The following is a 21,145-nucleotide window of genomic DNA, read 5'->3' as shown; positions in this document are numbered from 1 at the left end:
AATTTTTAGAATTAAAAAAATTGTCATTGAATTATTTTATTCCAAAAAAAAATTCCTGCAAAACTTGCACAGCTTTTTGCTGAAAGTGCTGAAAATTGAATTGTCATTAAATTTTTATTACAGCACACAAAATTTTATTGGCCTCCCATTATTCATGATTCCGGTTTTAAACATTTTATGGAGAATACGAAAAAATATTTTTTACGATTTTTTAGAAATTCAGAAATTCAGAAATTCAGAAATTCAGAAATTCAGAAATTCAGAAATTCAGAAATTCAGAAATTCAGAAATTCAGAAATTCAGAAATTCAGAAATTCAGAAATTCAGAAATTTAGAAATTCAGAAATTCAGAAATTCAGAAATTCAGAAATTCAGAAATTCAGAAATTCAGAAATTCAGAAATTCAGAAATTCAGAAATTCAGAAATTTCAAAATCTCGGAATTTCAGAATTTTGAAAATTTAGAAATTCACAAAAGTTTTATCAAATTTGTCCTTTTTTAAATCGGTGCCAACAATTCCCTATTTTCCAAAACCGTCGGTAAAGTCTGAAAATCTGAAAAATGACGTTATTTTTAAATTATCACTATGATTATCACTATTATCAGTTATTTCCGCTTCTGTGCCTGTCGAATCAAAAACAGGTCAACCATTCATTGAATGACCAGTTTCCCCCCAAAATCCGGTTTCCCAAAAAAGCTGACAATATACAATTTCTTCGCCTCGTGACCAAACAAACTTTTTTATCACTATTATCACCACAAAATTTTTGGTTTCGTGTCCTAAATAAATAATTCCTCTTCTTTTCTCTTTCTTCTAATTCCAAGTGTCCGAAAAGAAGTAAAACTTCTTATCATTTTCTGAAAAATTGTAAAAAGAGAAATTAAGAAATCCACTTTAATAGTATTAATTGTTGGAAACAAAAAGAAAAGGAGAAAAAAGAGAAAGAAAAAGAAAGCAATGATCAATTACAATTTGGGAATAAGCCTGGAAAAAATAATCAAAAAATGAAATGGATGATTTGAGAAACCTATGATTAATCTTATTTATCTCAATTACTATAAAAGATATCAACAATTAATCAATTTAAAAAAAGTTTATTATAAAATTTCCAACATTTTGTTAGTTATTAAAATTTTGATATCTTTCATAGCAACTGAGATAATAAGCTCAAAATTCAATTAGTAGAAAATTATGAAAACACTAGAAAGCTACAATTATCCCTAATTATCTCGATTTCTATAAAAGATATCAAAATTTTATGAACTGATAAAGTAATTATCATAAAATCAGCAGCATTTTATTAGTTAACCAATTTTTGATATCTTCGATAGGAGCTGAGATAATTGAGCTCAAAATTTAATTACTAGAAAATAATGAAAATATAGAAAGCCTCTAATTACGCCTAATTATCTCGGTTCCTACAATCGATATCAACAATTAACCAACTATTAAAATGTTTATTATAAAATTTCCAACATTTTATCAGTTGAAAATATTTTGATATCTCTGACAGGAAACGGGATAATTAAGCTTTAAGGAACATCTCTTCAATAAGAAGGATGCCGGCAGGCTATTGAAGTGGTGGCAGGAGAAAGTACCTGCCGGCGGACTAAACGACACTCCGCTCGCCGGGATTTTAATTTGCATATTTTATTATTTTGTTTTAAAGCTAAAATTGATTATGTCTATTATTTTACTGAATTACTTTTACGAGGTATATAAAATTATTTGTTCCGACACTGTGTACATTCTGAAAAGGAAAAGTATTGCTCCGACATTGCAAATTTCCTTATATTTTTCAGAATATCCCAAAATGACTCCTCAAACACCTCGCGGTCGTTTCTGCAACAATGGATCTGTGTCTACGTTTCCTCCTCCAACAGGTATTTATACCATAATTTATCAGTTAAAAAAAACTTTACTGTCGTGGAATATCACATATTCCACGAGTCTTTAATCTCAAATGAGGAAAATCCTTTAATCTCAAATGAGGAAAATCCCTCTAATGTTCTTTCAGGTTTCTTCAGATCTTTTACACCCCAACGGCCTGCATTCAAACTCCCGCCAACGTCACCAGTTTGAAGCGTCTCGTGCGACTCCACGAACAGCACGCTTCTCCGGCGCCAAGTTCAAGTCACCTGCTCAAACAGGTCACATTAATTCTCTCTTATCTTTGAGATGACCTTAAGTCATCTTTCGCTAATCTTTTCTCTATAATTATATTTAATAAAGACTTAGTAATAAGTCAATGTTCTTTCTATTGACATTTAGGTGCACAGTTTCTAATTCCTCACATTCGTTGAACTCTTCATCGTTTTCTCTCTTGTCTTCGACGTCGAACCAATTGTGTCACTGTCTCTGGCAGTGGACCACAAAAGATTCGAAGATATTCATTTTTCAAAACAAAATAAAAATGTTAAACAAATTGAGGTTTCAAGAAAATGTTGCTCTTTCTTCTTTCACATAGAAATACAAGAGTTTCAGCGACTGTGAGTAAAGTGGCTCCGACATATAAACCAATAGTACCTCCAATTTCGGCTAAAAGGAAATAATTGGAAAACGAGTTTGAAAATACTTACCAAGAAGTAAAAACATGTTATATGATCTTTCTTGCAGAATCGTATCTTGCTTAAAATGTGCAAAATAGAATTTTATGTGCAGGAGATTCACACTGAAAATCAATAATTCAAAATTCTCATCGTAACTAAGATCTTCTACTAACACATCATATTGATGGGTTGGTGAATAAGATTGAGCCATCAGGACTTGGTTTCGTAGCCTCTAAAGCCATTCTCCTCTGATGAATCGACTTTTCTGAATAAGAGAACGAACATCAAAATTATTTTTTACTAGTTGAATCTCACTTTCAAAATTGGAGCTTTTGTGCTCAGCTCTTCCAAACACTTTGAGAAATTTGAGAACTTTTCACTGAAACTTTCATCTGCTGAAATTCCAGTTAAGACTGCAAATTTCCTTCTACTCTCAGTCACTGCCATGAATGTTTCAGAAAGTTCACTAGCCAGTTTTGGGATATCAGTTACCATTGCTTTTCTTAATTTCAGCATTTCTTCAATTTCCACATGATCCTTCGCAATTTCTCGATACAATGACTCGAATTCTTTCAAGTCTAGTGGAAAAAATCGGATATCCGATGTTCCGAAAATTAAATTCGGAAAAAATTCGGAAATCCGATTTTTCGAAAAAAAATTTCAAAAAAAAATTCGGATATCCGATTTTCCGAATAGGGTTTTCCGAGCAAGCCTGGTCCCTGGGTCCCTGGGTCCCGGGTCCTTATAATATAATTCAAAATATATAATATAATAAAAATATAATTCATTGTGATTTGAAAGATAAAAAACTGACAGTATGATTTATAATTATCGATTTTGAATATTTGTTTCAGGTGACAATTTTGGTACATGGGATCTTTCTACGCGGTTGCAGTGGACCACTCCTAATACACTGCGTCTTTATACTTTAGCCCTAATTATCTCAGTTCTTATAAAAGATACAAAAACTTTGAAAACTAATAAAATGTTGAAAATTTCATTTTGAACATTTTATTAATTAACAATTTTTTGATATCTTTCATAGGAACCGAGATAATTGAGCTTAAAATAAGAGGACTATAATTAACCTTAATTATCTTCGTTTCTATAACAGATCTCAAAAAATAGTAAAATGATAAAATGTTGGAAATTCTCTCATTTTTATATATATTTTTCGATATTTCGCAATCCTATATTTTCCTTGGTCCATCGGGTCCCCCAAGGAATACGAAAATCCTTGACGCTCTATTATCTGTTCTCTATCGGTTTCTCTTCTTCTTGGGGGGGGGGGGGGGGTCCATTTCTTTTTTTTTTGGTTCCTTCAAAGTGGTAAAAATATGGAAAAAAGAGAAGTGAAGAGATTCTTCAAAAAAAAGATGATCACTCTTCACTTTACTGAAAAAATATGCTTGTAGTTTTTAGTTGTGCATTTTTTTTTGTAAAAATGCGTTTTTTCGAATAGTTCAAAAAGTTCGAAACTTTGAAATTTTGTATGTCATTTTAAAGCTGATTTTTTGCTGATTTCAAAAATATAAATTTCACAAAAATTGACTAGAGAATAAGCGAGTTATACCCCAAACTACATTTTTGGGTCCCACCACGAAAAGTTTGAAAAGTCAGAAAATTCAAATTTTCAAACTGTGGCTTGTTCATACTCATTTTAAAGCTCTCGACTTGCTCATTTTGAATTTTAGAGATTGAAAAAAATTTGGTCAAAATAGTGCCAATTTTTGAGCCATTCAAAATCCCCCCAATTGTCTTATTTCTTCATTTTTCTCTCCCGAATATCGTTATTTTTATATTTTTATGACATGCACACCGGAAAAAAATCGGCGGAAAACAGAAAAAATAATGGGGAAAAAACCTTGACTTCTTTTTTTATTACATACATATACATTCGGGGGCTCTTTTCCTTTTATCTTTGCCATTTTTCTTTTGTTGGATACATTTATAAAAAATGGCATTTTGAAAAATTATTTAAAAATACCGATTTTTTTGAAATATCAAACGTTTATACTCATTTTGAAACTCCTTTTTTTACAAATTTCAAAAATATAGGTTTCACAATAAATGAGGGACATAGAAATGTAATTTGGCCACTTGGGTTCAAGGCAACGGGTCAGAAATCGCGCCCCAGTAAACGTGAGATTTTAGAAAAAAATTGGCTGTTGAATTATTTGGCTGATGATCAAACTTTTAAACGTTGGACAAAAAAATCACGGCTCCGCGTCACTTCGAAACCGCGACACTTCGAAACCGAAAAAAAAAACACGGTCACGTAAAAATGAAATTGAGAATTGGAATAAAAGAAAATTTTATTAAAGAAAAAAAAATTGCAGCGTGCAAAATTCACAGCTTCGAAATGACCGATTTCAAAGTGTCACGCAGTTTCGAAATGACCGGTTTCAAAGTGTCACGCAGTTTCGAAATGACCGATTTCAAAGTGTCACGTAGTTTCGAAATGACCGATTTCAAAGTGTCACGCAGTTTCGAAATGACCGGTTTCAAAGTGTCACGCAGTTTCGAAATGACCGATTTCAAAGTGTCACGTAGTTTCGAAATGACCGGCTTCAAAGTGTCACGCAGTTTCGAAATGACCGATTTCAAAGTGTCACGTAGTTTCGAAATGACCGGCTTCAAAGTGTCACGTAGTTTCGAAATGACCGGTTTCAAAGTGTCACGCAGTTTCGAAATGACCGATTTCAAAGTGTCACGTAGTTTCGAAATGACCGGCTTCAAAGTGTCACGCAGTTTCGAAATGACCGATTTCAAAGTGTCACGTAGTTTCGAAATGACCGGTTTCAAAGTGTCACGCAGTTTCGAAATGACCGATTTCAAAGTGTCACGTAGTTTCGAAATGACCGGTTTCAAAGTGTCACGCAGTTTCGAAATGACCGATTTCAAAGTGTCACGTAGTTTCGAAATGACCGGCTTCAAAGTGTCACGTAGTTTCGAAATGACGGATTTCAAAGTGTCACGTAGTTTCGAAATGACCGATTTCAAAGTGTCACGTAGTTTCGAAATGACCGGTTTCAAAGTGTCACGCAGTTTCGAAATGACCGGCTTCAAAGTGTCACGCAGTTTCGAAATGACCGATTTCAAAGTGTCACGTAGTTTCGAAATGACCGGCTTCAAAGTGTCACGTAGTTTCGAAATGACCGGTTTCAAAGTGTCACGTAGTTTCGAAATGACCGATTTCAAAGTGTCACGTAGTTTCGAAATGACCGGCTTCAAAGTGTCACGTAGTTTCGAAATGACCGGTTTCAAAGTGTCACGTAGTTTCGAAATGACCGATTTCAAAGTGTCACGTAGTTTCGAAATGACCGATTTCAAAGTGTCACGTAGTTTCGAAATGACCGGTTTCAAAGTGTCACGCAGTTTCGAAATGACCGGCTTCAAAGTGTCACGCAGTTTCGAAATGACCGATTTCAAAGTGTCACGTAGTTTCGAAATGACCGGCTTCAAAGTGTCACGTAGTTTCGAAATGACCGGCTTCAAAGTGTCCAGTGTACAAAAGTCCAGTGTACAAAAGTACAAAATTATGACGTCATCTTTTTCAAAATAGCCCCACAATTTTTTTTTACCCCTGAAACGTTTTGTTTTCGTTTATGGCTCTAACAAAAATAGACCAGAAAATTCTGATCATTGAGCGAAAAAATTTCTAGAAGAAAGCGAAAAAAACGTGTGTTTCCCCACACCCACAATTTGATTAACACGAGATTTTGGGGGGAAAAAAACTTGTCGTTACATACGAAAATTTTTCTAATGTAACCAAAAAAAAAAGTACGAATTTACAAACTGACCAGAATTTTTTTGTTCTTATTTCTCCTAAATTTGGCCATTTTTTGAATTGAAATATGCCCAAAAATATCCATCAGTTCTCTGCGAATTCCTATAAACAGGTCATTTCGAAACCAGTTCGAAACTGCGAAATTTGCACGCTGTGTTTTTTTTTTGTTTGGTTTCGAAATGACTGGTTTCGAAGTGTCACACAGATGACATCACCATTCTTCAAAAAAATAGTATTTGCCAAAAAATATTATTGCCAAAATTCGCCCAAAAATTTCCCATAAATCGGCTCCGCGTCACTTCGAAACCGCGACGTTTTGAAACCAGTCATTTCGAAACTGCGTGACACTGCGAAACCAGTTATTTCGAAACCAGTCGTTTCGAAACCGCGACACTTCAAAACCGGGCATTTCGAAACTGCATGACACTTCGAAACAGGTCATTTCGAAACAAAAAATAGGACACGCCTCTTTTTTCTCGCCAATCAATCAAAAACGAGAAGATGGCACCAATATCTATAGTGCTCATCTTTCCGAAGTTTTCCAAAAATTTTGGTTTTGGCACCGAAATGAAAAAAATCCATCATTCTGAATCTCCATTCCCCCCATTCTTCTTTGCTTTCTTTCATTTCGAAAGAATCCAACTCATAAATCATGCAGCACCCCTTCTCTTTTTCTCTGCGTCTCTCACAATTTTTTGCTCTCTCTTCTACTTTCTAGGGTTCCAAATGTCCATTATTGGAAGAGCGGAGAAATGGACCCCCAAACTGTTTCCTTCTCGGAATCTCAGAACCTCAGAATCTCAGAATCTTAGAATTCAAAAATTCAGAAATTCAGAAATTCAGAAATTCAGAAATTCAGAAATTCAGAAATTCAGAAATTCAGAAATTCAGAAATTCAGAAATTCAGAAACTCAGAAATTCAGAAATTCAGAATCTCAGAATCTTAGAATTCACAAATTCAGAAATTCAGAAATTCAGAAATGCAGAAATTCAAAATATCAAAAATTCAGAAATTCAGAAATTCAGAAATTCAGAAATTCAGAAATTCAGAAACTCAGAAATTCAGAAATTCAGAAATTCAGATTCACATTTTCTAAACATTATCTAAGTCTGAGAGACAGTACACTCACGGAGGCATTACTGTATTTTGCTGACATTTGGCTTATATGTAAATTGGAGTCCATCAGAAAGAAAAAAGAGAAATGGAGCAAAAACTGTTAGGAGAAGTCACTTATCATCCTATTGAGGCTCAAAACTCCAAAATCTGTTACACTATTCTAACATCTGTGCGTTTTCAAATTTCGGACCTCCATTTTTTTGTATACTTGCGACCGGACGTTTGCCGGGCCTTCGAAGAATCTGTCATAGTTTCTTTTAGAATCAATATTTTGAAATCAACTAAATTAGATATGATAAAACTCGACAAGTGCTACAAAATGATATAATTTAAAGAATTGTGTCTTGTCTATGAACAAAGTTACAGGCAAAAAAACAGAGACCTGGCCCGGCCACTTTATGACTTGTAACTTCGTTCATAGACAAGACACAGTACTCCAAATAGTATCATTTTGTAGAACTTGCAAAGTTCTATCATATCTAATTTAGTTGATCTTAAAATATTGTTTCTGAAAGAAACTATGGCAAGGCCCGCTCGCAAGTATGTTTTTTTCTGGGGACCTCTGAACTTTTTTGGGACCTCCAAACTAGAAAAGAGCCAAAAAATCCCCTTTCTTCCCTATTTTATTTTCGGGTCCCCCATTTTCCATTTTCCTCCGCAATCAATTCGAACGCGGACCCCTTTTATATAACGTATTCATTTTCTTTCATTGCTCCTCAGCCCCCACCAATTGTCTCTCGCCCACCCCAACGGCCACTTTCAGGGTGTCCTCTTCCACTTTTTCCCCTTTTTCGCATTTTCTTTAGAAGAAAATACGAAGAAGAAGAAGAAGAAGAGGTCCTTCTTCTTCTTCTTCTTCTTCTCATTTCTATTCCCTTGTCGTTTGCAGGAGAAGGAGATGATGAGAATGATGATGATGAAAAAAGCACTTGACGCCTTTCCTTTCGGTTTTGCTCTTTTTTTGAGAAAAAAAATTCAAAAAAAAAATTGGTTTTCCTATTTCAGAGAGTTTTCTTGAGTGATTTTTAAGTGATTTTCTGATCCTCTGACCTCTATATTTGACTGACGTAAGCTTTTTTATTAATTGTGTGTGTTTTCAAGCCTACGGTGTTTTCTAGGCTAACTAATTTAGTCAACTCTGGGTTACATGGCAAGTTTAGCGATCCTAGGCAATTCTAAGCTTGGTGGCCTAACTTTCGCAAAATATGTTTTCTAGGCCACCAACTTTTTTTTTTGGACTAAAGATGGCATAGCATGACCCTGGTGTGTTTTCTAGGTCATCTTAAAGTGGTGGCCTAACTTTTGCAAGTTTTGTTTTTTAGGCCACCAAGTTTCCCTGCCTAAAAATGGCTTTATATTCACCTGGAGGGGGTTTCTAGCAGAAATGTCCGGATTCTGGATTCCGGGTTCCGAGAAAATTTTTTATTCCGCGTTCCGGATTCCGGATTTCGTTTCTCATAAAAGTCATTCCGGACATCTCTGGTTTCTATGCCATGATGACCTAACTTTGGGTTTTCTAGGCCACCATGGTCGATGGCCTAGAAAACACACTTAAGGTAATTTCTAGGCCATAAACTCTGATGACTTAGAAAATTCGTGTTGGGAAAGTTAGGCCACCTTGGAAGAGGGTCCAGAACAGCTCCAATTTTGGAATTTCTGAATTACTACTGAAATTTTGTCGATGTTAAAGCAAATTTTTAAAAATTCTATCATTCAAATTGTCCCTTTTTTTCCAGTAAAATTCAGAATCTAGAAATGCAAATATATACATTTCTTTAGTAAAAAAAAATTACCGTAAAACCTGAAATAGAAGGGCCCCCACATACTGTCAAGTGTTGAGCTCAATTATCTCAGCTCCTAAAAGAGACATCAAAAATGTGTCAACTGATAAAATATGAAGGATATTATGATAAACAATTTATCAGTTGACAAATTTTGTGTATCTTTATCAGGAACCGAGATAAATTGGCTCAAAGTTGAAAATTAGGGGGCTCTTCTATTTCTAAACAAATCTTTTTTTAGCGCAAAAGTGCATTTGCACCGAAACCAAAAAAATTATGGGGTTGTGTATTTTTCTATTCCGCCCCCTCCGCATAAAAATATAATACTCTTTTTTTTCTCATTATTTATTCATCAGTATACATATCCTTGGATTTTTTTCCCCATTTTTTAAATTTTTGGTTCATTTTTCCTCAAAATTTAAATTTTCCGGCTCAGAATTTGTTGAAAATTTCAATTTTGAAGACTATTCTCTATTGAAAACTTGTCCTGAGGACATTTAATCATTTTTATATTTTTAGCTCATTTTGCTCAATTGGCTTATTTTTTTTGCTCATTTTTCCTCTAATTTCCACTTTTCTGGCTCAAAATTTCTAGAAAAAACTAGCCATGGGGCTGGAAATGTTCTCACTTCACACGAAAGTGATGAATGGGATGGAAGGCCGGATGCGTGAGTCGAACATGCGTATTCTGGTTGGACTGGGCGTCGCCGTTGTGTACCTTCTCGTTGGAGCCATTGTTTTTGTTAGGTATTTGATTTTTAGAATTTTAAATGTTGAAATTCGAATTCCTGAAATTTAGAGTTTCAAAATGAGTATAAACATGACTATTTTTGAGTGAAATTTTGAAAAAAATTAGTTTTTTTTTTTAATTTTCAGAAGGGCTGTGTAAATAACTCTGAAACTCTCTTTGAAAATTCAAACTATGTCAAATTTATGATCAATCAAATTGCCTTAACTAGCTGAGCTCAAAAATAAAACTTTAAAAAAATTGAACAAAAACGAAGGGAGTTATGAATGTATTTCAGAGAAATTCCAAAAACAGGAAAATTGAAATATTAATTTTTTTTTCAAAAATCAAATTTTGCTTAAATGTGTTGGTTTTATACTTATTCGAATCGTTTTCAGCTGAAAATTCTAGATTTTCCATTATAAAACGTTTTAAGGCAAAATTAACAAAGGTATGGTGATTTTGAGAAAATTTTGGAAAAAAAAATTGGCAAAAAATGTTTTGGCTCATTTTCGGATCATATTTTCAAATCTTTAAAAACTGGATTCCTTCAAAAAAACATTTCAAAATAATCCTAATTTTTGTAGTTTTAGATAAGCGCATGATATTTTCAGAATCGAATATCCATTGGAGAAAATCGAACGAGAAACGTATTTGGAGTACCAGAATCAGTGGAGGGAGAGATTGTTGCAGTTGGACATTGACGGTGAGCCAGGGGCTACAATTTTTCAAATTTATTTAAAACAATTGAGTTTGCCAATCTTTGCTGAGTCTAAAAATCAAAATTTAATGAAATTTGGTCCAAAATTAGCTGAGTTATAGGGTTTTGAAATTTCATAAATGTGAATTTCGATTTTCAGTTGAACAAGTTTTTCTAAAAATTTTAGATTGTGTGAAAACTGTTACCATTCATATTTATCTAAAAGCTCATTTTTTGTTGATTCTAAAAATATAAATTTTACAAAAATTGAGTCAAAACTAAGCGAGTTATGACCAAAAATACATTTTTGGTGTCCCACCACGAAACATTCAAAATTTCGAAATTTCAAAATAATTGAATAATAGTTTGTTTATATTCATTTTGAAGCTCTTTTTTTGGTGATTTTGAAAGTACAAAAATTTTCGAGCTTGGCTCAAAACTGACTGAGATACGGTAGTTTTACACTTTTTGGAAAAAAAATTTTTCTAGAATTTATACAGAAACAATATTTACAGCATATTTTTAGTCTTTTTTGTGTGTCCAACCCCACCAGAACCAATACTGATAAGAGTAGAGAACACATCACTGATAAGATAGCTAGTTTATTGATTTTTATACATTTTTTGTGAAAAAACATTATTTTTTACCCAAAAAATGTGCCTCTGGTGGACGTGTAGTCGTCTGGATCACAAGTACGCTCTACTGAACCGTGCGATATTTTTTGGAATTTTCTTCCAAACTTTTTTCCTAATATTTGGTGCTAGAATCATACAATGGATTGAGATTGACAACGATTTGAGGGCTCGGAGAAAGTTCCAATTCGAATTGGAACAATTTATGATTCGAAACGATGTCTCTCGTAGGTTTTTTTTTGAATTTGGCTTGGCGGGAAATTTGAAATTTTGGGAAAAATTTTACCTTTTTTTTTCAAAAGTTGAACTTTGGTATTTTACCAACTTGATATTTAAAAAAAAACAAAATGCGTCGAAGTCTCTAAATTCGCGTCAATGCACCCGAAACACGCCAAGGACCCAAAAATGGGTCAAAAGACCCATAATGCGTAAAAGCCCTAAAAATGCGTCAAGGAAACATAAGTTGCGCCAATCAAGGCGCTAGAATTGCGTCAAGACACCTAATTCGCGTCAAGACACTTAAAATGCGTCAAGGCACCTAAACTGTGTCAACGGACCAGAAATGTGCCAAGGCACAAAGCCCTAAAACTGCGCCAACTTGCACCAAAAATGCAGAGAGGGGCCTCAAATGTGTCAAGACACTAAAATTGCGTCAAGGAAACATGAGATGCGCCAAGACACAAAAAATGCGTCAACACCCCTGAATTGTGAAAATGCACCGAAAATGCGTTAGGGCACCAATAATGAGTCAAGACACCAAAAACGCACCAAGGAACCGAAATTAAGTCAAAGCACCATAAATGCGTCAAGGTAGCAGAAATGCGCCAAGACACTGAAGATTCGTCAAGACATCTGAATTTTATCAACGCACCAGAAATGTGTCAATGCACTGAAATTGTGCCGAAGCACCAGAAAGGAGCCAAGCTGCCTTAACGCAATTTGAGTACCTTGACAGTATTTGAGTCCTTGCTGCATTTTTGGTACGTTAACACATTTTTAGATACGTTGACGCATTTTTGGACCTTTGGCGCATTTTTGGTGCGTTTGCGCATGTCGGTTGTATTAGCGAGAACTAAGCGCCGTAGCACATTTCTGTTATTTTGACAGCATTTTCGATCATTTACTTGTTTCTGGTTCTCTAGCCCAGATTCAGTGCCTTGACGCAATTCTGGTGCCAGCTGGCGCAAATTAGGGCCTTGCCCCTCTTTTGGTGCGTTAATACATTTTTAGATACGTTGACGCATTTCTGGTGCTTTGACACAATTTCCGTGCCTTGACACATTTTGAGTGCTTTAAAACATTTTTAGTTCCTGGACGCTCATTTTTGGTGCCTTGGCGCAAACCAGGTGCTTTGACGCAATTCGAGTGCCTTGGCCCATTTTCAGTGCCTTGGCGCAGTTCTGTTAGTGCCTTGACACATTTCTGGTCCGTTGACACAGTTTAGGTGTCTTGACGCATTTTAAGTGTCTTGACGCGAATTAGGTGTCTTGACGCAATTCTAGCGCCTTGATACATTTCTGGGTCTTGGCGCAATTTCTGGTGCTTTGACGCATTTCAGGTTCCATGACGCATTTTCCGTGCCTTGCCACAGTTTCAGTGCGTTGACGCATTTTTGGTGCCTTGACGCATTTCGGGTGCCTTGACGCGAGTTTAGATTCCTTCACGCATTTTGAGTGCTTTGGCGCATATTATGTGTCTTGACGCAGTTTTCGTGCCTTGACGCAATTGTACTGCTTTGGCGCATTTCTCGTGCCTTGACCCGAACTTGGCTAAACCTGGTTTTAGGGAAATCTTAAAAATCCTAAAAAAACCTATTTTTCTTTTTCTTCCAGAAACCGAAATCGACAAGCTCTTCATAAATATCCGTGAAGCGGCACTGAATGGAATTTGGATGGACCGGAATTTGACAAGTGACCCAAATTGGACATTTGGACAAGCTTTCTTTTTTGCTGGGACCCTTATCAGTACTGTGGGGTACGGTAGAGTCAGCCCGAGGACCGAACATGGGAAGTTGTTCACGATACTGTATTGTGTTATTGGTAAGGTTTTGGAATATTTTTAAAAAATTTTGAAATTGTTTTTTTTCTAAAATTTTCAAAATTCCAGGAATCCCTCTAACATTGGCTCTCCTATCTGCGATTGTTGCCAGAATGCGTGAGCCGTCCCATCGGCTCCGCGGATTATTGAACCAGAGATTGGGACACCTTTTTACTGTCAATCATATTCAAGTAAGGCAATTTGTTCTTTATTTTCAGACGTAACTCTCCCAAATTTCATTTTTACAGTCTGAAATTATGATTTTTCTGTTTTTAATGTTATGAGCTTTGAAACGAGTATAAACATGATAGGTTTTGGACCATTTTGAATTTTTCGAAATTCCAGGACCCACAATTTCGAAAAAAACAAAATGATTCAAACATAGTCATGTTTATACTCATTTTGAAGCTCTAAACAAACCAAATTCAAATCCGCAAATATATTTGAATTTTGGCAAAAACTGGCTGAGTTACGGTAGTTTTACATTTTTGGGTCTCATCACGAAAATCCTAAAAATCTTTAAATTTCAAATCTAGTCGTGTTTATACTCATTTTGAAGCTTGAAAACTGCCAAATCTGGAAAAACAAAAAATTTCGAGTTCGGTTGAAAACTGACTGAGATACGGTAGTTTTAGTAATTCGTGGTAGAACCCAAAAAAATTTTTTTTTCAAACCTGGGCATGTTTATACTCATTTTAAAGCTCTTTAAATTATAATTTCAAAAATTTTCAAAATTTCAAATTTGACTTAAAACTGGCTGAGATACGGTAGTTTTAGTAATTCGTGGTAGGACCCAAAAAAAAATTTTTTTCAAACCTGGGCATGTTTATACTCATTTTAAAGCTCTTTAAATTATAATTTCAAAAATTTTTTAAATTTCAAATTTGACTGGCTGAGATACGGTAGTTTGTGATTTTTCTCAAAAAAAATTGTCAGAAGTATGGCTTGTTTATCCTCATTTTGAAGCTCTCAATCTGTAAAATTCAATTTTAGAGCCAAAAATTCCATTTTCAGCTAATCCACGTGGGCGTCGTCCTTGCTGCTCTTCTCATTTTCGTCTTCGCAATTCCAGCATGGATTTTCTCATCGATAGAAACCGAATGGACGTATTTGGACGCATTTTACTACTGTTTTGTGTCTCTAACTACCATAGGATTAGGAGATTTCGAACCGGGAGACGACCCAAATCAATCGTTCCGTGGATTATACAAAATTGGAGCTACAGTATACCTGATGGGCGGTTTGTGTTGTATGATGTTGTTCTTGGCGACGCTTTATGATATTCCACAGTTCAATTTGACTGCGTTCTTTGTCAAAAATGATGAGGAGATGAGATTCAATGAGGTGAGTCTAGAAATCCAAAAATCCAGAAATTATGTAACCTCTGGGTCCCTGGGTGCCTGGATCCCTGGATCACTGGGTCCCTGGATCCCTGGATTCCTGGATCCCTGGGTCCCTGGATCCCTGGATTCCTGGATCCCTGGGTGCCTGGATCCCTGGATCACTGGGTCCCTGGATCCCTGGATTCCTGGATCCCTGGGTCCCTAGATCCCTGGATTCCTGGATCCCTGGGTGCCTGGATCCCTGGATCACTGGGTCCCTGGATCCCTGGATTCCTGAATCCCTGGGTGCCTGGATCCCTGGATCACTGGGTCCCTGGATCCCTGGATCCCTGGATCCCTGGAACCCGTGGATCCCTGGATCCCTGGGTCTCTGGGTCCTCGAGTCCAGATATTCGGAAATTCTCAAATTCAATTTTTCAGGACGAAGGAAAATATGGAACACTGGATTCCAATACTGTGGAAAATGGCTACTATGCTCAACAATAGGCTTCAAATTTTAAAAAAACCTGCAATAAAAGGGCATGCCGCACACTGTCAAGTGTTGAGCTCAATTATCTCAGCTCCTGTGAGAGATATAAAAAATGTGTCGACTGATAAAATGTATAGGATATTATGATAAACAGTTTATCAGTTGACTACTTTTTCATATCTTCATCAGGAACCGAGATGGGGGCGCTTTTATTGCAGGTTTTACGGTATATATATATATATATATATATATATATATATAATTTTTAATTTTGTGATTTTTTAATTTATTTGTGGATCTCAAAACAATTCTTCTTGGCAATAATAAATTTTTGATTTTTTTTTTCCTTTTTTTTTGGAAATTTCAGATTTTTTAATTGTTCAAAAATTCAAATTTTGGGTCATTTTTTTTAAATAATCGTGAACTTTAATAAATATTAATTAAAATAAAAATTTATAAAACAAAAAAAAATCAGGCGTCCAGCTGGAGCATCGTGGCCCACAATTCAAATTTTTAAAAAAATTTAAATTTGGCGCCAAAATCCAAATATTCAAATTCGGAACCTGAATACAGTACTCCTAACAATACTATGGAGTTTGGTGGCGGACTGGGGAGGTAGACCATTTTTTTTAATAATTTTTTTTTAATTTCCGAGGGAATTCAAAATTTTTGAACAACAAAAATTTTTGTTTGAAATTTTTTTCTGAAATTTCAGATTTTCGATATCCCCTCCAATTAAAAATAAATGTCGAGAAATTGTGGAAGTCCCAGGGGGTCCCGAGTGGAAGATTCGGAAATTACGAGAGGAATTTGATGAATTTTGTTGGAAATATCCGGGTAGCTCGGTGATTGTCTACTATCATCTAAAAAGGTTGCAGGTGAGGAAACTATCTGAGACCAGAAAAGTGTAAAACTACCGTAACTCGGATATTTTTTGACCAAATCGAAAAATTTTTGAAGTTCTGAGTTTGAATTGTTTAGAGCTTAAAAATGAGTATAAACATGACCTAGCTTTGAAAAAGTCGATTTTTTGAATTTTTGAAAAAAAAATTTTCGCGGTGAGACCGTAAAAATGTTAAACTACCGTAACTCGGCTATTTTTTGACGAAGTCGAAAATTTGTTGCGAATTCGAATTTAGCTTGTTGAGAGCTTCAAAATGAGCCTAAACATGACTAGGCTCCGCCCTTTTTGAATTTTGACACTTTTCGCCTTTAAAGGCGCATAGGGGCCCGAAAAATGAAAATCGGAGAAAGTAAGCCATGATTATACTCATTTAAATGCACTTAAAATTTTGCTTTCAAAAATATAACAATTTTTGATTTTAGACAAAAATTGACCGAGATACGGTAGATTGTATTATTTTGAAAAAAAGTTTGACTTTAAAGGCGCATAGGGGCCCGAAAAATGAAAATCGGAGAAAGTAGGTCATGATTATACTCATTTTGAAGCTTTAAAGAAATCAAAGTAAGTATTTCAAAAATTTCTCGGTTGGCACGAAAAATAGCCGAGTTACGGTAGTTTTACACTTTCAGGGTCCCACCACGAAAAGTCCATAAATTCTTAAAAGTCGATATTTCAAACATAGACGTGTTTATACTTATTTTAAAGCTCTTCAAACTCTAATTTTAAAAATATTAAAGTTGTTGGATTTGGACAAAAATTGACCGAGATACGGTAGATTTTGTACTTTTCGGAAAAATTCCGAAAAAAAACATTTTTTGAAGTATGGCTTGTTTATACTCGTTTTAAAGCTCTCAACTTCCGAAATTCAAATTTTCGCCTAATTTCAAGAATTTCCAGACGTGCATCACTCCAGAAGACGAAAGCCAGAAGCTCTTCTATGCGAAAGTTTCCCATTTCATGTCTCCCGTTGAAATTGCCCTCCAACCCAAATATTTAAGTTCGGCCAGAAAATCGATAATGGATCAGTTGAATGTGACGTATAATTTTGAGAAAACGGTCCCAAATTTTTTCGAGGACCATCAGATTTTTGTGTCCGTCGCTTGTGCTGTACAGGAATTGGGAATTTGGTATCGAGGGAAAATTGCTCAGATTTCGGGAGAAGAGCAGTGGGTTTTAATTGATAATTGATAATTGATAATTGATAATTGATAATTTGATTCTTCAGTGTTGTCGTTGAATTGGTAGATTTCGGAACCCAAATTCTCGTGCCACGTCATCACATCCGTCCCCTAATTCGCCGGTTCGGCCGGGCTCCGCCCCTTTGTCTGAAATGTCGAGCCGATGGAATAACGATCAATGATTTGGAAATTAAGGATCTTCATGACTTCAAAAATATCATTTTGGATTGTAATGCACTTTTTCGAGTGGAAATCAAGTCGCTGGAAGAGCCCTTCTTGGTAAATTTTTTTCCCGAAATTCAGAAATTCAGAAACTACCGTAACTCGACTACTTATTGCCCAAAGTGAAATTGTTTTTCAGATTTGAATACAGCTTGTTTGAAGCTTTAAAATGAGTATAATCATGGCCTACTTTCTCCGATTTTCATTTTTCGAACCCCCCTATGCGCCTTTAAAGTCAAAAAGTTTCAAAATTCAAAATGGACGGAGCCCAGTCGTGTTGATACTCATTTTGAAGCTCTAAACAAGTTAAATTCAAATCCGCCACAATTTTTCGATTTGGCCGAAAAATAACCGAGTTACGGTAGTTTTACACTTTTAGGGTCTCACCGCGAAAATTTGCAAAAATTCAAAAAATCGACTTTTTCAAAACTAGGTCATGTTTATACTCATTTTAAAGCTCTAATTAATTCAAATCAAGATTTCCTACTCATTTTCCATAAAAATCCCCGATTACCTGTGCCCAAACCAAAGTGCATCCTAGGCTTATGTGGTGAGTTATACGGTGTCGAGACATGGACCATGAAAAATGCCAAAATCGAAAATACCGTACCCAAGATCATAGCGACGGCTTATCTGAGTTAAGAGTAGAGCCACTGGGAAAAAGTTTTGACAAAACATTTTAATTCAAAAATTCAGAAATTCAGAAATTCTGAAAATCAAAAATTCCAGATCGATTTGTACCATCCAACCATTTCCGGATTCAACGTGTGTCAGAAATTTTTTCCATTACCTGAGACGATGGGAAGTTGGACAGAATTGCTAGAAGTTGGAATGCTCATTGCAAGAAAATGGTATACTGTAAACACTCTAATCATACTTGCGACCGGGCCTTGCCATAGTTTCTTTCAGAAACAATATTTTAAGATCAACTAAATTAGATATGATAGAACTTTGCAAGTTCTACAAAATGATACTATTTGGAGTACTGTGTCTTGTCTATGAACAAAGTTACAAGTCATCAAGTGGCCGGCCCTTGCCGCGTCGGCCCGGGCCGGGCCGAGTCTCTGTTTTTTGCCTGTAACTTTGTTCATAAACAAGGCACAATTCTTTAAATTATATCATATTGTAGCACTCGTCAAGTTCAATCATATCTAGTTTGGTTGATCTTAAAAAATTGATTCTAAGAGAAACTATGAGAGATTCTGCGAAGACCCGGCAAAGGCCCGGTCGCAAGTATGACTCTAATAGAACGCCACCTGAATCGTCGAATTTGAGCCCATGTATCTCATTTTCTGTGAGAGATTGCAAAAAGTGGTCAACTGATAAAATGTTGCTGATATCATGATAAACATTTTATCAGTTAATCACTTTTTGATATCTTTTACAGTAACCGCGATATATAAACTCAAAGTGGACGGTCCGGGTAGCGTTCTATTAGAGTTAAAACAATTTTACAATTTTTTTATGCAAAGCTTTTTTTCTCCAGAATGAAGTATTCCACGAAGACGACGAGGATTTCAAAGAGGAGCATGGTGATGGTGACTATTTCCCATCGTTCCATCCAACTACAGTAATCCCGGACCACCAAACAATTGTTCAAAAATCCCAAAAATTCATTTCCCGTCTTCCAAAATGCGCCAGAGCTCCGAGATTCGAGCAGGACACATTGCTCATTGACCACATTGAAAATGCTCAATTAGTCTATCTACAGTACCCCTGGCAGGTCTCAAAACGATCCAAAATTGATGATTTTCTGAGAGCCACGTGGCAAAATTTGCCAAAAATTCCGGAAAAATTCCGCCAAAAAGATCAAATTTGTGCGATTCGAAATCCGCGAATCGATTTTGTTGTCGGGCAGTGATTGTTGATAAGACTACTGTACTTTTAGTGGATTACGGTAGATTTGTGAAATGTCACGAACATGCGGACTTGAGATTGATACCAGCTGAGGAGGCATTGATGGTGGAGGAGCCTATGGTAAGAAAGGGGCAGTGGGTTACTGTAGATTCAGAATTTTTTGTTGGGAGGTTGATTTTCAAATTTGGCGTAAACAGAGCTTCAAAATGAATATAAACATGATAGGAATCGGAAAAATTGAAATTTGAGAAAAAATAAAAATTACAAAAATTTTTTTTTGGAATTTTTTCAAAAAAAGTTTTTAAAGTTTTGTCAAACCAGGTCATGTTTATACTCATTTTGAAGCTAAAATTTTGCTGATTTCGAAAATCTACAAAGTTCCAAATTTGACCGGAAAAGAACCCATTTACGAAGTTTTGAAATATTGAAAAATTCGAAAAAAATTTTTTTTTCGAATTTTTGAAAATTTTCAACAAAAAAATGTTTCAACCCTGGTCATGTTTATACTCATTTTGAAGCTGAAATTTTGCTCAATTTGAAAATATGAAAAATTTCGAATTTGACCAAAAAAGAACCCATTTACGGAGTTTTGAAATTTTGAACAATTCGAAAAAAATATTTTTTCGAACCCTAACGTGTTCATACTCATTTTGAAGCCGTTTCTCAACAAAATTCAAATTTTCAAACAATTTTCAGATTACTGTAGTCTCCCTCACCCGAGCCTCCAATAACTTGTGCCCCCATCACTCGGAGACCCAATTTTTACGGCAAAAATTGCCACGTGGCACTTCTGTACATTTCAAATGGGACAAGAAATCGAAAACGACACCGATGAAGGGCAGATTATTGATTGATGGGTGTCGAGAGGCAATTAACGAGCAGATGGTCAATTAGTGAGTAATTGAATGCGGTAATTCAGAAATTCGAAATTCAGAAATTCGAAATTCAGAAATTCACAAATTCAGAAATTAAGAAATTCAGAAATTCAGAAATTCAGAAATTCAGAAACTCGGAAATTCAGAAATTTAGAAATTCAGAAATTCAGAAATTCAGAAATTCAGAAACTCGGAAATTCAGAAATTCAGAAACTCGGAAATTCAGAAATTTAGAAATTCAGAAATTCAGAAATTCAGAAATTCAGAAATTCAGAAATTCAGAAATTCAAAAATTCAGAAATTCAGAAATTCAGAAATTCAGAAATTCAGAAATTCAGAAATTCAGAAATTCAGAAATTCAGAAATTCAGAAACTCGGAAATTCAGAAATTCAGAAATTCAGAAATTCAGAAATTCAGAAATTCAGAAATTCAGAAATTCAGAAATTCACAAATTCAGAAATTCAGAAATTCAGAAATTCAGAAATTCAGAAATTCAGAAATTCAGAAATTCAGAAATTCAGAAATTCAGAAATTCAGAAATTCAGAAATTCAGAAATTCAGAAATTCAGAAATTCTAAGATTCTGATATTCTGAAAATGCGAAAATTCAAAAAATCAAGAATTTGAAATTTTGAAAAATCAATTTTTCTCAAATTTTCAGCCTAAAACATCTGAAAATCGACCCCTACTGCCGCCAATTGGACATTTATCGTCAATATAAAAATCACGAATTGCCACGTGGAAATCACATTTATCATGCCACGTGTCACCCACATTACTCGAGAGGACAGGAGGAGTTTTTATGGATTTAGAAGAAAAGAAAATTCCCAAAAAAAAACAATTTTATGAAGAAAAATGAGAAGAGAAACTGGAAACTGTAATTCTTGTGTGATCTAAAATAATGTGTGCTTTTGCATTGTTTTTGTTTTAATTGAATTAATGATTTTTTTTTAATTTTTTCGA

General features: G+C 35.1%; 3 protein-coding genes across 3 annotated transcripts; 2 read left to right on the top strand and 1 right to left on the bottom strand.

Moving 5' to 3' along the window:
* Window positions 1–2,417: 2,417 nt before the first annotated feature.
* CBG27387 lies at window positions 2,418–3,066 on the bottom strand (the record flags this gene model as incomplete). The annotated part of the gene is made up of 3 exons (XM_045238532.1): window positions 2,418–2,539; window positions 2,581–2,672; window positions 2,852–3,066. 3 exons carry the CDS (start codon window positions 3,064–3,066, stop codon window positions 2,418–2,420), a joined length of 429 nt encoding a protein of 142 aa, XP_045100328.1.
* Window positions 3,067–9,845: 6,779 nt separating this feature from the next.
* Window positions 9,846–15,163, top strand: Cbr-twk-46 (the record flags this gene model as incomplete). The annotated part of the gene is made up of 6 exons (XM_002647708.2): window positions 9,846–9,985; window positions 10,580–10,671; window positions 13,130–13,336; window positions 13,404–13,525; window positions 14,349–14,678; window positions 15,098–15,163. The coding sequence occupies 6 exons, from the start codon at window positions 9,846–9,848 to the stop codon at window positions 15,161–15,163; spliced, it is 957 nt and encodes a 318-aa protein (XP_002647754.2).
* A 572-nt stretch (window positions 15,164–15,735) lies between these two features.
* Window positions 15,736–19,311, top strand: CBG20325 (the record flags this gene model as incomplete). Its single annotated transcript, XM_045238531.1, has 5 exons — window positions 15,736–15,761; window positions 15,862–16,024; window positions 17,101–17,216; window positions 17,276–17,507; window positions 18,937–19,311. 5 exons carry the CDS (start codon window positions 15,736–15,738, stop codon window positions 19,309–19,311), a joined length of 912 nt encoding a protein of 303 aa, XP_045097010.1.
* Window positions 19,312–21,145: the final 1,834 nt, after the last annotated feature.

This window comes from Caenorhabditis briggsae (genome assembly GCF_000004555.2).
Source record: "Caenorhabditis briggsae complete genome, chrV, whole genome shotgun sequence".
NCBI classification, from domain to species: domain Eukaryota; kingdom Metazoa; phylum Nematoda; class Chromadorea; order Rhabditida; family Rhabditidae; genus Caenorhabditis; species Caenorhabditis briggsae.
Note: the sequence above shows the minus strand (reverse complement) of the source record. Positions and strands in the feature narration are given on the sequence as shown.